This window comes from Sceloporus occidentalis, unplaced genomic scaffold (genome assembly GCF_023333645.1).
Source record: "Sceloporus occidentalis isolate IW3139 unplaced genomic scaffold, rSceOcc1.0.p SCAF_78, whole genome shotgun sequence".
In the NCBI taxonomy this organism is placed as follows: domain Eukaryota; kingdom Metazoa; phylum Chordata; class Lepidosauria; order Squamata; family Phrynosomatidae; genus Sceloporus; species Sceloporus occidentalis.
Window position 1 is genome coordinate 4,580,445 of NW_028317058.1, and position 18,798 is coordinate 4,599,242.

Genomic DNA, 18,798 nt, shown 5'->3' on the forward strand with positions numbered 1-18,798 from the left:
TTTTTTTAATTTCCATGTTCACATCAATAATTCATGTCTTTGTCCTGCATTTTTGTTGAATATCACTTATCAAAGCACATAACAGATTTGAAAGTGTAATAGTCTTGTTTACTTTCATGTTATTTTGTTCATATGGGAAACTACATATTTTCTAGATGACACTGTATCGTTGCAACCTTTGTATTTATTTCAGAATTGTTAATAGTTTAAACATCAGTTTTAAGAATTCTTTTGTTGAATTTAGAAAACCACTGTAATGATCATTTTAAGCCAACTTCAGCTGCTGATTGTTTCAGAAACTTAAAAACAAAATGTACAAAAAGCAACAAAATAAATGACTGAACGCAAATGAGAAGTATGAAAAAAAATACCAAAGTACACAATGGAACACTAAATTCCTCCAGCTGGAGGCAATGCATTTGAGCAGAACCTCTATAATAATGCTTTGGATTCACTCAGGGATTAAACAATAGTTTTTGACTATATTAAACAGACTCAAATCTGTTTATACCAGAAACACAACGGAGGAAGATAGATAGCCTGCGTTTTACCCCTGAGAGGTTTACTACGGTGAAGGTAAAAGAAAAGTAGTGGCCATATAATTTACTTAAGATGTACAAATCAAAATTAATTATCAGGAGAGAGATGAAAGGGGAAGATTTGTTATTTTACTTTGTAAGATACAGAAATACAGTTTTTGTTTAGTTAATATCTATGCTCCTGATGTCTTTAGTAAAATTGACAAAATCCAACAGGATTTTGTTAGCTGGATGATTCAATTGTATTTTAGATGTCCAATTAGAGTTTTGTAAAAAATTGAAAGGAGAGAGTAAAAATAAAAATATTAAGCTTATCAATTGTGAAAAAATATGAATTTTTAGATTTCTGGCATATTTACCTCTCTGTGGAAAAAGATTATTCTCGCTTCTAAATCCCTTTGTTCGCATTTGAAAATAGATTGGTTTTTGATAAACATTATAGAGTCAAAAAAGGTCCTGATCCAAGAAATAACTTGATTACATCATAATGCGGTAATTATGGTACTGGCCACAGCTAACAAAAAAACTGCAAAGGACAAGTTGGTGTTTAAATGATAATATCTTAAACAAAAAAGAAAATATCTCAAATTTATTGAATAATCTATCCAAGAAAATCACCAACTAGAACTAGATCTTGCCAAAGATCTGAAATCCAAAACAACATAAATGAATAAGAATTTGGAATATTTAACCCCTTGATGACAATTGCCGGTCCGGGCACGTCACGGAAAAACATGTCAGGACCGGCACGCCTTTAAACGGGTGCAGAAAGCGATCTACTTTCGCTTTCTGCACCCAAACGGCGTTGCTGTAATGCCTCGACCTCGAGGCATTCAGCAATGCCACGATCGGCACTAAGGGGCCATCTCTGGCCCCTCCCCGGGGCATCCGCCATACATTGTATGGCGGCGGATGCCCGTTTTAAAAGCGTTTAGGAGGCATCCAGCGACACCAAACACTTACCTCGGGATGGGCTGTGACCGCCCCGGGAAAAAAAAACAATAAAGATGAAAAAGTTTGCTAGATGGTCGCCAGACCCTCTAGAGAACTCTGGCTCCACTTGCAGGTTGAATACAGGTACTGCATTCAACCATGCAAGTCAATGGAGCCCAGCTTTCTAATCACAGTGTGATTAGTAAAAATAAATTAAAAAATAAAATAAAATTAATAATAATTAGAAAAAAATAGTAAAAAAAACAGTAAAATGTAAAAATAATTTCCCACTGATGTCACTATCAGGGGAACCTTCAAGTTGAATTTTTTTTAAAAAAAAGGCAAAAAAAAATATAAAATATATATATAAAAAATATATTTTTGTGAGCAAGTCCTAAAATTAGCATATTAGCTTAAAACAATTCTTGCATGGAAAGAGTTAAAATACTGGCATATTAAATGCCCGTGGGGTGTCTACTTTTAAAAAATGTACGATCTGATAAATTTAATTGGCCGGGTTGAACAATGTCCCAATTAACACGGGGGGAAGGATGGCCACGCATCTAATTTCCAATTAGAAAAATGCACACGTACCAAATGTGGCCTTTTAGTTCCCCCAAAAAATGACAAACCCATGTATGTGGGGTATCACTGTACTCAGGAGATGTTGCCGAAACATATTGGGGTGTCGTGTGACAGCGGCATATACCAGGAGCTGTAAATTCATACATAACATAGGTGTGTGGGGGAAAAATACACACAAAAGAATACTACTGCAAACTTTGAAAAAATTCTGGTGGTAAAATGTATGCATGCAAAGAGTTAAAATACCAGCATTTAAAATACCCTGGGGTGTCTAGTTTTCAAAAATATATGGTTTTGTTGGGCACACTGAAATGGCCCGGCTCAAAGATGTACCAAATAGGGCATGGGCAGTGGATCCCCAAATGCCAAAGTTCAACATTGAAAAATGTGCATGCCCCAAATGTGGCCCTTTTGCCCCCAAACAGCCAGGCAAAATCATTCATGTGAGGTATCGCTGTACTCAGGAGATGTTGCTGAACACATATTGGGGTGTTTTGTGATAGTGACATATACGAGAACCTTTTAATTCATACCTGAAGTAAAATGTGTGTGAAAAAACAAATGCAAAAACATGACTACCACAAAGTTTGACAAAGACTGGTGGTAGATATGGTGCATGGAAAGAGTTAAAATACTAGCATTTGAAATACCCTGGGGTGTCTAGTTTTCAAAAATATATGACTTGATGGGGTAAATTGCATTGGCCGGCTTCAAAGATACCCGAAATGGCACATGGGGGGAAGAATTACCAGATTTGGAAAAAATGGCTTTGAAATAGCAAAACGCTACCTGTATTTATTGCCCCATAATGTGTAGAAAAAAGCAAAAAAACATTAAAACATTGGGTATTTCTAAACTCAGGACAAATAGTAGAATCTATTTAGCAGGTTTTTTCATTACCTTTTATAGATGAGTAAAAGATTTTTCAATTAAAAGTTAGAAAGTCATTTTTTTCTAAATTTTTCACCATATTTTATACTTTTTTTAATAGTAAATAATATGATACAATCAAAACAATGTCATCTAAAGAAAGCCCTTATTGTCCTGAAAAAAATTAATATCTAATGTGTGTGGGTTCAGTAAAACGGGAAAGAAGAAAATTACAGCTAAACACGAGTAGCGCAGAAATGTTAAAACGGCCATTGTCACGAAGGGTACAAAAAGTAAAATCAGCCTTTGTCACGAAGGGGTTAAAAACTCAAAGGTATAATAAAAGTAATAAAGCTGATTATAATTCTAATAAACTAAAAGGTAAGAAGATTTTCCAGAGAATATTTAAAAATCAAAACTAATGATGAGATATGTTTGACCCCAGAAAGAAATAGTGCCGCATTCAACGCATTTTATCAAGATCTTTATAATTTCCAATTTGATAAGCAAAAGGCTCATGTGCAAGAATACTATAAAAAGAAGAAAATGCCCAAGGTGTTGTCAGATCAATTCAACTTAATTAATAAACCCTTTATGCTGGAAAAGATTATTAGAGCTATAGATAATCTGAAGATTATTAAAGCACTGGGTCCAGGGGGATTTACTAATGAATTCTGTAAAGTATTTAGCATGAACATTTAACAACATTGTTGAGCAAGGTATTGCTTATATCACACCAATATTAAATGCCTGTATGATAGTTCATCAAAAAAGAGGACGCTAAATTTGGAAGCTAGTACCCGATGGAATCAGATATTATAAATTATCTTCACTTCTGTGGACAGTAGGAAAAGATAATAGATATAGGAATACCACAACAAAATCTTTAGTTTTTCACCAATATTTTTAATGAATTATTTAAATACATTTGATTTTAATAAAATGCAGAATTAAGTCCTAGAATGTCTCCCAATAGATGTCTTATAATGGATTATAGAGAATATCAAACAGTCGAGAGACCTGGGTATAGAATATTTAAGAGATCTCATTATAGATTCAGAAACCAAGGCTTCTACCAACTACAATCAGATTTCTCGCTGCCTAACAAGGACCTTTTTCAGAGTAAAATCCTCTTCTGAATAAACATCTAAAAATTGACAACTCTAAATTTCTTGATCTTCTTTCAACTTTCTTTGCCCAGCCATAACCGATAAAAGCGATATCAAAATACTTCTTAACGATTAAGATGGGTAATACAATGAACAATTTCAAGGCATTAGAAACATGGGGAAAGGACCTAAATTGGAAGATTCCGTACGGGCTTAAAGCAAATGACCATGTCAACAGTGCTTTTCACCTAATAAGGTACTTCTACATTTAGAAAATAAGTTATTTAATAATTTTAAAAACAGCTAAGAACTGGAAAAGTCTAAAATCCCCATTTTGTCAGACATGAGAGGTTAGACACTGTACCAATGTAAAATAGAAAAAATAGACATTATAAAGAAAAATGGATTTGGACTGGTCAAATTTGGGATCTGGGGCAAGAATTAAGAAATTGGAACTCTGTCCCTCTTTTCAACCATAACTTAGTTATCATGTATGCCCATGCCACCATGGGCCCTGGGGCAAATGCTAGGTGTTAATTACTATAAGAATTAGTTAACAAAATGTCCCCATAGCTTTTCCCTTTATACTGTGCTTTCAGAGTGGAAACAGAGCTCTTTGCTCAATCATCCTGGATCATCAGCAGGGTCAGTCCACGATCAACTATGATGATGAGAATGGGAAGACATGTATGCATATAGCGGCTGCTGCGGGTTACAGCGACATTATCTGTGAGCTGGCCAGAGTCCCCGAATGCAACCTGCAGGCTCTAGATGTGGATGACAGGTAAACAGTGAAAGCAAAATGTTCTGTATAGCGCTTGATATCTCAAAGTGTAAAACATTGTTACCACACTGAAAGTTTCAACACTAACCGCACCTGTCCAACTCAAGCGTTAGCATTTCAACATGTAATTGTTACAGAGGTATTTGTTTTAGATTAAGAACTATTTCAACTTATTTGAGTTCAATGGCAGAGGGTTGGTGGGCACGTCGACGTAGCAAATTATTGCTACATACTAACTAAATAAACACATCGCAATATCTGATTAGGGATATTGACAGGTTTCTTGTTTATGCGCTTGTAGATGGTGAAGCCGTGAGTAATTTAGTTTCTTTTTTTGTTTTGTTTAATTACCGTTCTAGGACTCCATTACACTGGGCGGCAGCAGCAGGCAAATCAGAATGTGTCCAGACACTTTTAAACCTTGGTGTGGATATTAACCCCAGGGATATCAATGAGAATACTCCCTTGACATATGCCATGTACTGTGGTCATACAGCTTGCATTAAACTGCTTTCCCAGGAAAATAGGTAATTTTCCAATCCGTGAAACACCTTTTGTCTGCTAATGTAGTGAAAAGTAAACGAAACAAACAAATGCGCTCTGGAGAATGACCGTAAGCTCTGGCTAGCAGGACCTTCCGTACCATCTGTCTCTGTTCATTTAATTATGTAGTTGTGCAGAATTTCCATGTTTCAATGCCAGATCAACTAAGAGAAAAGCTACTTTTTTAGGGTCATGCCTTGTGGTCCCAAAGTGTATCTCTAGCTACATGCACACAAGTCCTCACAGTAATAGGTGGTTTGTTCTATTCTCTTTTCTATGCATTTCTGTTTTGACATTATTAATAATTGTTTTATATAGCGTCCCCACATCCCGCAGCGCTGCACAAAGGGTAGACAGGACATAGCAAGTAGTATATAACATGACAAGATGACAGAAACAACAGGTGAGGAGGGCCCGGCTCAAATGAGCTTACCTTGTGTTTTGGACCTCGCTGAACAATGGGCATATTTTGTGTGAGATAAATGTATTTTAGGCTCATTCATTAAACAGCAATATGTGAGTGATATTACATTTGCATTTACAAAAGACCAACTCAGCTTGCCGTACACAAAAATCCACTGTAAATGCCATCAGCTGATTTTTTTCCCCACCAACTCCCAAAACATGCCATCATATTTTATACTGATCTTTTAAACTAAACTATATTGCCTGACTCAGTACCAGCATATTATATTACGTATTCAACAAACAGGCTTTGGACAATAAATGGAAACTCAATTGCAAAAACAAAAGTCAACACAACCTCTTCTAAACATTATACCGTACATTTTCCACATGCATTTCTTGATATTTTCACTAACTCTCAAATAATATAATTCCAGCAGACCAGACCCCTTTCAGACACTTACATCACCAGGCAGTAAAGCCATGAGGAAAGAAGGACGTCTCACTGTGCTAAATCAGATATTTTCTTGCAAGAAAAAGAAAGCAGATAAAAAAGCACACCAGAAAGACAAACTCAGGTATGGAGAAGAGACCTCAGAGGTCGATGACATTATTACCACCTTTGACTGCATTCTGGACACAAACTGTAAAGATCCACCAGAGGAGATAGTAAATTCAGTCAATTGCAAAAAGAGAACTATGGAGTCCCAGAAGTATCTTTTACCAGAAAATAAGCAAAACTGCAAAGGTCTTCCTCCAATAAGAACACAGAGTCTCCCACCGATTACTCTCGGACAAACGTTTTTAACATCATCACAAAGTGTGACTAATGCAACGCAAGGAAATGCATTTTATTTTGCACACAGATCTCAAAAGAGTAAAAGCGAGCATGATTTATTTGACAATAAAGTTAGTTGCAAAACTTTGCAAGACAATCCTTGGAATGTAGCCGCAAACCAAATCCTATCTAATAATGCATGGACTTTACCGCGCCAAGACAAAGTCATCATGGACCACGCTTTACATAAAAAATGTAATCATTTGGAGAGTCTATGTCCTCCTCGCCTTCCTCAGATGGAAAATACATATACAGGTAAATTAGAAATGTTCTGAAATTACACAACCAGGTCACTTTTGGGTCACTTTTCACTATAATCACGTAATTTACAAAAATCATATATTTATAGTTATGTTGATAAGCCACTTAGCAACATATTACAGAGGAAATGTCACTTTCCCATATACCAATTATAGGAGGCACAAATTAGCCCTGAGCTCCCTGACCTCTGGTGAAGACTCCAAGAGTATCCATCTTATCTTTCCAGCATGTTGTGTCTGACATGGCTCATGTTGCTCCAGACCATTTGCATTGATGTCACTGCTAACTGGTAGTCCTTTGATAAGGAGGTAGAGTTTTTTCCAGCCCCCCTTGTTCCAGGTCCATAAAGTTAACCCCATCATCAGAACCAGAACCTATAAACATGCACGGATTATTGTTATTATTATGGCTTTTAATGGTAATTACAGATTAGAAAAATAAATAAACCTCATTTATCTAAAATGACGTGTGAGTTTGGCAAAATTATTACGGGTATTATTTTAATAACAAGAATTGCATCATCCTGCACGTGCTGTGTTTCTATACAATATTTTGTTCCTCATGTCTCATGAATTGGTTATTAAACAAGGGTCACTATTGCCTGACTCTGTAAATGCTCTGGTTATCTCACTGTATAATCTCACTTTGCTTGTAGGCCATCACGTACAACAGTCATCCCAGGAAAAACAGAGGGTGAAAGAATTTCACATAGTGCGGAATAATTTAGCTCCAATACCAGATCACTGTGTCAAGAGAGGTAAGTAAATTGTATAGTTCAGCAACTCATTTCCCCTTCACTCTGTGCTATACATCTCCATGGTAGTATAGAGTACATATTATACAGCCCAGGGCAAAGCCGCAGATCTCTCATATGATGCTGAACAACTCCTATGTATCCCCCCTCAGTCAGTGAGCTGCCAATTGAAAATGCAAGACAGAGTGGTTCTGACCCACAGGTCCGAAGCAAGTAAAGCAATAAAAATGTTTAAATTTTTTCTCTTTTTTTAATTGGAAGAATATTTTTTTTTCCAAAAAACATAAACTAAAATATTTTTAAATCATAAGTAATTAAACGTTTAAAGGGGAACCTTTTTTTCAGTATGTGGCAAATGCACAGTGGAGTGCTCGCAGTCACTGACCTGGGGGTAATCACAAGACTGTGGCCCAACGGGCATCCTCCTGGCTTATGCTTCTGTAGAATACAGAATACATATCTATTTACATACATCTGAATCTGATTTCTCTTAAACTGGCTTACACTATTTTATACACTAATATATACATAAACACATACTCCAATATGCACAGACATATATATATATATATATATATATATATATATATATATATACACACATACATACCAACATAAATGCATGTTCACGTAGTGGAGATCTGAATCTGTTTAATACGTACATAATTATCATTATCTTATTTTAAACACTAACATACACACATTTATACACAGTTACTCCATCACACACCTACACTTGGTGCCCCCTCCCAGCTTCAGCAGCTTTGTTTGCTTGGGGGGGGGTAGTCTACTAGCCAGTGACATCTCTGCTCGGCTGCTTCCTCACGGTCCTTGCACACGGTCTGCATCTGCAGCAAAAAGGCATTATATTCCTACACGGGGCCCCCCCGGCCCGGGTACCTTAGTATTTCTCAGTTACTTGAAGCAAAAGAGAATAAAAACCTAAATAAAAAAAGTTTTGCATGGGTGTCCCTTAGACCTTCTTTCACTTTGCTTTCAGTAAATCCATGGTTCGTTACAGTTGTGTGTCGCCTTTTCTACCCATTCATATAAAAAGCAACTATGCTTTTCTTTTCAATATATAATAGAAATACTCTGTATAAAGTACTATAAAGAAATGCATTTGTGTCCGTAGCGAGAGCCACCATTCTCACAAAAGAAGAAAGAATGTCTTGGTGGTCTGACTCTTCTTACTCCAGATTCCTAAGCCCTTTATATCATGTGAAATACACTGGTCTATGTTTAGAAAGTCAACAAAATCAAGGAATAAACAAATATTTCAAATTCATTTAAATCCGAGTTTCAGACCTTCATAAAAATCACAACATTAAAGCATTAAAAGAATCAAAACTTATCAACAATGGTTTAGAAAATTATACTAATTGGTTCAATACAAATTCATGAAAATATATTAGTTTTTACATTTTTCTAAATTAATATTTGTCAGTTACTTCTTTGTTTCTTTGTCTGTTTGACATGAAGGAGCCCATGCTCATAATACTTCACAAGGTTCTGTATTTTATAGTGTTAATTGTTTGTTTTTGTTCTACTTTCAAGTTTAAGTTTTGGTGCTTACGGTGAAATGATACAAACTGCTCTATTTGAAATAATTTGAGTATTTTTTATTCTTTGTTCCCAAACTAGCAGGTGAATTCAGATCTTCAAATAAACATGTCTAATAAAATAATGATTGCATAAATTTACATTTTCCTGATACAGCTGGAGGAGTTTTAAAACACAGTTTTTGCCCATAATTTAAAATATTCTGGGAAATGTACATCTCAATTGGCATTTGAACAAATTTTGGCTTTGTATGACTGTTCCTTTCATGTAGAATCAGATTATGTTAGGAGAACAATATAAAATATATTCAGGGGTGGACTAGTGGTAGAGGCAGGGGGTGCAATCGCAAACACCCCTTCTAACACTAATCCTTCAAACAGGGCCAACTTAGACTGGAACACACGTGGAGGCAGGAGCGCAGTGGGGTCACCTAACTAGAAAGAGCTTCAGGCCAGAAAAGAGCATGAGATGTGAATAGATATAATGAAGTGGGTCAGGAAAAAGGAGCAGGCTAGATGCCGGAATGGGTCTTACCTGCCGTCAAATTCTATGTTTCTATGTATCAGATACCTAATCATTTAGAGCGTGTGCAGTATAAAATCATTCATTTTGCACGAGCATTGTAACTACAAACAGCACAATCTTTGCTTAATGTATCAATGTCATTCTGTGCGAGTTCGGCAGACCCCATACACTGCCAAAGCTTTGAGAAACTGTTGAAACTAAACAAGTAAAGGGATATTATAATATGATTTGTATCTCTTACATAAGTCATTATCAGCGATATACAGAGTTTATAGCTCATATAATGGTGTCAATATTACAAGCCAAAATCGGTGATGTTGACAGTTCCCTTGTAAGTCTAACCCAATACAATCTACCAGTTGGCGTGTGCCATGTTTCTGATCACAACCGATAAATACTGTAAATATCTTTCCTTTTTCCAGTCCAGTTGCCATCTGGTCAAGTCTGTCAGGGTGTCAAGAAGTCTATGTCTCTGCCTTCAAACTCTTTAAGAATTGGACCTAATCTATCACCGTTAATCATCTCTAAACCCCAGAGTCACTCGCTTTACTCCTTCTTGCCTGTTCTAAGACGAGAACCTCTCAGATCAACTCGAGTGCTCCCAGCCATTCCAAGCCAGAAAGGGCACAATGCAACAGAAAGCCTTATGCAATCTCCAAAGAAACTGGATCCCAATGACTAATTGGTGGTCAGAAACATGGAGTTATACAGTGTATTTTATGTATCTCAATATATCTCAATCTGCAAGGCAAGAATCGATGTGAGAAACTTGTATCTATCCTTGAGAAAGAACATCATTTACGTTTTTACTATTTTTTAAAAGGTAATCATTTTTATAAGTTATTATTTTGTGATCTCCCATGCCAAAAATATGTGAAACTATTGCAGAAGCTTTTAAAGATATTGGTCAATTGACATTATGCATATTAAATTGTATTTATTTTTTAAATTCAATCATTTACTTTAATTGTCCAATAAAATTTAAAACAAAGCAAATATCAAATGATATTGTGTTATTATATTTTTTCAGGCAGCTGCATATTAGCCATGTGTATGGGTTCTTGCTCTGTTGTTTTAGCCAAATCTACTAGACAAACACCCTGAGTCCTTATCCTACTGGCTTGTACTAAAAAATTAAATGACAAAGTCTTTATCACCCAGCCTGACTCTGTGACTAATGAAAGCCTATGGAGGAACGGACTTCATTAGCATTGCATTAGCATAAGGAAATAGCGCATCGTTTTGGCAGCCTCCTGGTCTGCAGATGACGATTTACTAGCAGGATGGTACAACAATCAGACATATTGGAAATTAACTGACAAATTAAAGACAAATGCCCTATGGTTCTAGGTTAGAAACTCCTTACCCCTAACTGCAGAACTACTTTGTACAACATAATTTAAAATTATTTTATAAACTAACAAATAATTAACTGCCAAATATACTTGTTTTGGAGGGTAGATCAGACCCTGAAACTTCCCTACCATGGAGGGTCTCAGCTGTTGTGAGTATTCCAGAGGTCCAAAGCAAACAAAATACTAAAAGAGATTTTTACATTTAAACAAAAGCTAAAAGGGTAAAACTATTAACATGAATTTCAACACACTAATCTGGTTGAAAAAATGTAGATTGATCAAAATTGGAAATGTTTCAGGAGATCATCGATAAATACATGACAGACAAAGCAGATGACAGAAAAAAATAGTTTGGAGACATTTACATTTTTTACTAGTGTTTTATTGCAATTGTCCATGCCATATTTGGCTGTTTTAGAACTGCCTTGCTACTTTAAATGTTTGAGTACTATAATAATTTTCTACCTAATATTTTAAGGCTGCCAACAGTCTAGGACAGTCTCAGCAACTGGGCTTATGATCCAACTGCCATCTGTCCCTGCATGGTCTGTGCTGCCCACATCGCTACACAATTCCAGTATTGGGTGCCATACATGTAAGACTGCATTGAGGGACATTGTGGGAAAGTCCTAATGTTACATCACAAGTCTTATTGAGCCTTGGAAAGGAGAATGTTTGTAATTATGCTGTATGTACTATATGATTGCTTAGGTTCCTTTTAAAGTATGTGAAAACTAGATTGTGCATTCGGATTTGTGCAAATTGGTAAATCCAATTCGTATGAACTCACGTAAATGAGGCCAGACCCCCACACAAATCAGAGGAAAACTAAGCAGAAAGCTCTGACTATTTGTCCAAAAGATGTAGGCCCACATACACTCTCACTCATTCTCTCTCATTCTTGTTCACGCTCTCTCTCACGCTCTCTAAATGTTTCCATAACTTCTCTGCCGACCACTTCCGCTTCTCTGCCAACTCTCTTCTTTTCTATCTTCTATCTGCTATCTTCAATCTTCTATCTTTGTCCGCATCTTTGCGGACATAATCCAGTGGAAAATTCAGGCATCACTTTGCCCTAAGTTGCTCAGGGCAATATGGCAGTGCTTTCAATATTGAATTCAGCGCTTGAATATATGTATTGTAAGAAGCGCTGTGTAAATTGTTGGCACTATATAAATAAAACATAATAATAATAATAATGGGATTGAGAGATCTTAGTTATGAAGAGTCTAAAAAGTTGCATTTATATATGCTAGAAAAACGGCGCCTTAGAAGGGGTATTATAATGTTGTATAAATATGTGCATGACCAATATAAAGAGTTACCTGTTCATTAATAGATATGTACAAAGAACAAGAGTTAATTCTCTGAGACTGGAAGATTTCATAGACAACAAAGAAAGAGATTCTTTACAGTAAGAGCAATAAAGGTATTGAATTACCTGCCAAGAGGGGTGGTGCTATTAAATACAATGGATGTCTTCAAAAAGAGTCTGGATATATTTTTAGAGAAGCAGAACATACAGGGCTATAAATGATAGAACAAGCATTTATATTTAGAGCTAATGGATCCAAGAAGAAATCTGATATCATTTTGGAGTCAAGAAAGATTTTTCCCCCTAAGTGGCAAAATTCGTAAAATAGCTTAATTGGTGGGTTTTTTTGCCTTCTATTGGATAAAAAGCAGGAAAGATAAGTAGAAGTTGATGGACTTAGTATATTGTATTTTAGCTTTAAAATGCAACATTAAATATATCAGCTTGTTTCATAACTTGGGATGACAGGGTGTCAAGACATTTAATTGCATTAGCATTATAAGATTTCATTGAACTGCATTGCATCCTCTTATTAAACATTCCCAGCAATTATTAAATGCACTTGGAGTCTAGCCCAGTCCATAAAAATTCAGAGAATGCCTGGCAATCATAAATACATGTCAAACACACATTGCTACAGGTAACAAATTCAAAAACAAGTTAACAGATGCTAAACCACTATATTATAGACAATGACATTGCAGTAATGTTTTGCCAGATCGCTTTACTGGAAGAATACAGATCGCAAAGTGGTTCTAATCATTCCCATCAAAGCAGTCAAAATGGATTGTTTTACAGTCAACATCACAAAGGAGCTAACTGGGTGTTTCTATCGTCTGGTTAATGTACACAGATGAATATGCGTTATGGGAGGAAATAGCTATTAAGCTTGCCAGTTAAAACTGCAGATACTGTATATCATGAATTGTCAATATCATTTATCAACATAGGATTGCCTTAAGGTTAAAATATTATAAAATAGCCAACTGCAATTTGTGCAGGAGCATATATTAATAGAAAGATACACCTGACCATTACACCAACAAAGATTTTGCTGACATTGCATTCTATATACATGGATATTAATGTGTAGTAGCCCCCCCTTGCAGCTATAACAGCTTTCACTTTCTTCTGGGATGGCTTTCCACAAGATTTTGGAGTGTTTCTGTGAGAATTTTGTGCATTCATCCAATAGAGGACAGATGCAATTTCTGTTTCAGTTCATCCCAAAGGTGTTCGATGGGGTTGAGGTCAGGGCTCTGCGTGCAGCAAGTCAAATTCTTCCACACAAAACTCATCCAACCATATCTATATGGACATTGCTTTGAGCACTGGGGCAGTCATGCTGGAATAGAAAAGGGCCTTCCCCAACCTGTTCCCACAAGATTGGAAGCATAGCATTGCCCACAACGTCTCGATATGCTGAAGCCTTAAAATTTTCCTACACTGGTAGTAAGGGGACCAAACCCTGATTTAAATTAAGAGGCATGTCCCAATACTTTTGTCCATATAGTGGTGCACAAAGCAAGGTCCATAAAGACATAATTGAATGAGTTTGGTGTGAAAGAGCTCCTAATGTATCGGTTTGTCTCAGTCTGTCAATTCTTGTCTTGTCATAACCCTTGAATATATGTATTGTATTAAGCGCTGCGTAAACTGTTGGCGCTATATAAATAAAAGATAATAATAATAATAATAACTGGCCGGCACAGAGCCCTGACCTTAACCCCATCCCAACACCTTTGGGAATAAATGGATCGGAGATTGTGAGACAGGTCTCGTCCAAAACATCAGTGCCTGAACTCACAAACGCTTTACTGGATGGATAGGCAAAAATTCCCACAGAAACGCTCCCAAATCTCCAAGAAGAGTGGAAGCTGTTATAGCTGCAATGGGGGGGGGGTTCAACTACATACATATTAATGTCTCTGTATTTAGAATGTGATGTCATCAAAGTCCATGTTGGTGTAATGGTCAGGTGTCTCAATACTTTTGTCCATATAATGTATGTCGATACATAAAGATAATTATTTATGTATTATTTATTGTTTTATATAGCGCCATCAAATTCCTTAGCGCTGTACAATGGGTAGACAGGACATAACAAGTAGTATGTAACATAACAATTTGACTAACAGAAACAACAGGTGAGGAAGGCCCTGCTCAAAGGAGCTTACAATCTAGAGAGAGTTAGGGTGTATTACACAATAGGGAAAATGTATCAGTTTTAGTCCAGATTTATCTTTTTTTAGCTCCGTAATACACCATAAGGCAGTCAGGGTATTTTTTATTTTATTTTCCAGGATGACTCTGTAAAAACTGGATTGTAACATAAAATGCCATGAAACAAGCATCAATAATATTAAAAACTGAATGGTCAATGCTCTGCAACTGCTCATAAAATGGACCATAACCTCAATATTATATATAAAGGATTCATATATATTCTACAGGATACTATGTATGGTATTTTTATATCTTCTCGTAAGGTTTTTATACCAATCTTGGGTAAATGGACAAACTCTGTAGGCCAAACAGTATATTTTAAGAACCTCAGGGTCACCTCAGGATACAGTTATTAACAAGGACACCACATCTGAAATAACCAGATATGCATATCTTAAAGGGCATATTATAACAAAATGAGGAACAGTTTCAGCAGTAATTTTAACAGACTTGTGCCATCTCCTAAACCTATTTGCATTGTACTTCCTCAAAAGAATGGGCCATTTTGAAATATCTGACATTCTCAATTCCTCTATACACCAATTCACATCCTGACTCAATCACATATGGAATATACTACCCTATAAACAGTTTATGTTTATGACCCCTATTTGTCATTGGGTTCTCCATTAAAGGTCTACAGTGTGAAACAGACAGGTATGTTCCACATTTATACACATTATGACACTTGTTAACATACAATTGGAATTTATAGTTGTGCATAAAGAAAATGAGTTCTTTTCTTTGAGAAAGATCCAAAATTCTTGCATAGGGCACCTAACACCAGGATCCGCTCCTGCTGGTTTACAAGTTTTAAACTTCAATTTTATCTATATTGTCACCCCTAGAAGGAAGGCATGCCTGTAGCCTTATACAGTGGGGCAAACAAGTATTTAGTCAGCCACCAATTGTGCAAGTTCTCCCACTTAAAAAGATGAGAGAGGCCTGTAATTTTCACCACAGGTACACTTCAACTATGAGAGACAGAATGGGGGGAAAGAATACAGGAAATCACATTGTAGGATTTCTAATGAATTTATTTGTAAATTCCTCGGTAAAATAAGTATTTGGTCACCTACAAACAAGCAAGATATCTGTAACATCTTCTTTAAGAGTCTCCTCTGTCCTCCACTCGTTACCTGTATTAATGGCACCTGTTTGAACTTGTTATCAGTATAAAAGACACCTGTCCACAACCTCAAACAGTCACACTCCAAACCCCACTATGGCCAAGACCAAAGAGCTGTCGAAGGACACCAGAAACAAAATTGTAGACCTGCACCAGGCTGGGAAGACTGAATCTGCAATAGGCAAGCAGCTTGGTGTGAAGAAATCAACTGTGGGAGCAATTATTCGAAAATGGAAGACATACAGGACCACTGATAATCTCCCTCGATCTGGGGCTCCACGCAAGATCTCACCCCGTGGTGTCAAAATGATCACAAGAACGGTGAGCAAAAATCCCAGAACCACACGGGGGGACCTAGTGAATGACCTGCAGAGAGCTGGGACCAAAGTAACAAAGGCTACCATCAGTAACACACTACGCCGCCAGGGACTCAAACCATGCAGTGCCAGACGTGTCCCCCTGCTTAAGCCAGTACATGTCCGGGCCCGTCTGAAGTTTGCTCGAGAGCCTTTGGATGATCCAGAAGAGGATTGGGCGAATGTCATATGGTCAGATGAAACCAAGGTAGAACTTTTTGGTAGAAACTCAACTCGTCGTGTTTGGAGGAGAAAGAATGCTGAGTTGCATCCAAAGAACACCATACCTACGGTGAAGCATGGGGGTGGAAACATCATGCTTTGGGGCTGTTTTCCAGCAAAGGGACCAGGACGACTGATCCGTGTAAAGGAAAGAATGAATGGGGCCATGTATCGTGAGATTTTGAATGAAAACCTCCTTCCATCAGCAAGGGCATTGAAGATGAAACGTGGCTGGGTCTTTCAGCATGACAATGATCCCAAACACACCGCCCGGGCAACGAAGGAGTGGCTTCGTAAGAAGCATTTCAAGGTCCTGGAGTGATTTATGGACTTTGTTGTCTCATTCCGTCTCTCATAGTTGAAGTGTACCTATGGTGAAAATTACAGGCCTCTCTCATCTTTGTAAGTGGGAGAACTTGCACAGTTGGTGGCTGACTAAATACTTTTTTGCCCCACTGTATATCTAAGATAACGACATTTATGTTAACCCATAGCAGCTGAGCTTTTTCTATGTTTTTGATATCATGTTCCCATATTATTATTACCGGTAATTTATTGTTTATATAGCGCCATCAAATTCCGTAGCACTGTACATAGTTACATAGTTCATAAGGTTGAAAGACCTAAGTCCATCAAGTTTAACTCTTCTACCTAACCTTCCTATTCTTGATCCAAAAGAAGGGGAAAAAAACCCTAATTAAGCTACTTCAAATTCTGCCATCAGGGGAAAAAATTCCTTCTTGACTCCAAGAGGCAATCAGATTTCTCCTTGAATCAAGAAGCTCTAAAATATTAATGTCATTCTATTTATATCCCTGTATGTCATGCCTGAGAAAATATCGAGACCCCTTTTGAAGGTAACACCACCTCCCTTGGCAGTGAATTCCATACCTTTTATTGTCCTCACTGTAAAGAATACCTTCCTTTGTCGTCTATGTAACATAACAGTTTTGACTGAAGAGTTTACAATCTAGAAGCCTTATTGCAGCGTCCTCCACACATACTATTTTGTATAATTTGTACAAGTTGTATTATAGATAACGAATTGAAACATTTTGTAAGTTTTGTTAGTCGCTGAACAGAGAAATTTATCAATTTATCAATTGACCAGTGAAGAAGCTTTACAGAGTAGAGAGAGAGCAGAGCACCCAGGCACCCTGTACAACTTCTTCACTGCGTAGTCCCTCGCCTTTCTCCTCATCACTCTTATTTCTCATTATCTTCCTCTTTCTCCCCTTCTGATGACAATCATTATACAATATTGATAGATATCTTTTAATAATTCTGTAATGTAATCCTTACATTTCCTAAGCATGTGGCATATTGTCACGGACTGGGTCCCAACAGATGACTGAAAGGACCCAGCGCGCCCGAAGATTGTATGCAGGAGTCACAGTGCAGTAGTGGAGTTTGGACAGGGCCTGGTTGCAGGGTGACCACACTCACCCAGGTGTTGTGCACCTAGGGTTGTGCAGCCAAACACCAGCGCCCTGATATAGCAGCGGATGAAGTCCAGAATGAAGAGAAGTGATATCCTGCAGGCACCCTGGAGCAGGCATGAAGCAGATCACTAGAATCACGTGCAGGATGCTGCAGGCTGGGAGAATGGAAGCTAAGCAAAGGATATAGCAGAAACATAACAAGCAAGGGACAGGGAGACCAGGCACGAAACATAAACAGACAAGACATACATGTTACAGGGCACTACAGTGAACCAAACAAGGAATAAACATTACTAGACAAGATCTACATGATACAGGGCACAACAAAGGACAGGGAACAAGGCAAGGAACACAGGGGAAGGAGTGAGGAGCCGGAATCCTCGGACGCTTCTCCTTTAAGCAAGGATAGGCCATATTAACTAGGACAAAGGGAGAGGAGAGAGGAACCAGAATCCTCAGATGATACAAGGAAGAAGGGCAAAGGCACATAAGAGACAGACAAACATGAATACAGAAACTAGCCTAAGACTGTTTGATAACAATTGGAGATTCCGTCACATCTTATGGCCATAGTATGCTTAGCCCACCACTACGCCAAAGTACTCCAATGACGGTGGGTCCTAACGCTAATCCGTGCTGACAGTGGTACGAAACAAACCAAACATGTAATCAAAACACATAGCACTGAGACATACCTTTAGACTGAAGACTGAGACAAACAGAACACACAGGTGGGGCGCACCTTATAAAGGAAACAGAGTTGAAGCAGAAGCAAGGAATGGAAGATCAGAACAGAGCAAAAGGAAATCCAGGAATGGATCGAAGCAAAACAGGGAAACTGAAACAAGACAGATATGCAGCTCCGCAGCCTGGGCAGAACGTGACACATATATCTTGTAAAGGGTTATTGAGGGGTAAGATTTGTTTACAATATGAATAATTTTCTGAAGCATTTCTATTTCCTCCGGAATTCTGTCTTTTTTACTGTCATGTTACTGTGTACTGATTAATGTACTTTACAAGAAATGAGACATTAAAGCAGCT

The 18,798-nt window shown here is 37.4% G+C and overlaps 1 protein-coding gene across 1 annotated transcript in view; it reads left to right on the plus strand.

The window, feature by feature from the left end:
* LOC149285538 (ankyrin repeat domain-containing protein 55-like) overlaps window positions 1-14,208 on the plus strand; it is a 38,258-nt gene extending 24,050 nt beyond the window's left edge. The window contains exons 7-12 of the mRNA XM_089495286.1: window positions 4,636-4,820; window positions 5,180-5,347; window positions 6,209-6,861; window positions 7,523-7,624; window positions 10,132-10,350; window positions 14,060-14,208. Coding sequence (XP_089351412.1) covers window positions 4,636-4,820; window positions 5,180-5,347; window positions 6,209-6,861; window positions 7,523-7,624; window positions 10,132-10,350; window positions 14,060-14,208 — 1,476 coding nt within the window. The remainder of the gene's footprint in view (window positions 1-4,635; window positions 4,821-5,179; window positions 5,348-6,208; window positions 6,862-7,522; window positions 7,625-10,131; window positions 10,351-14,059) is intronic.
* The last annotated feature ends 4,590 nt before the right edge of the window (window positions 14,209-18,798 follow it).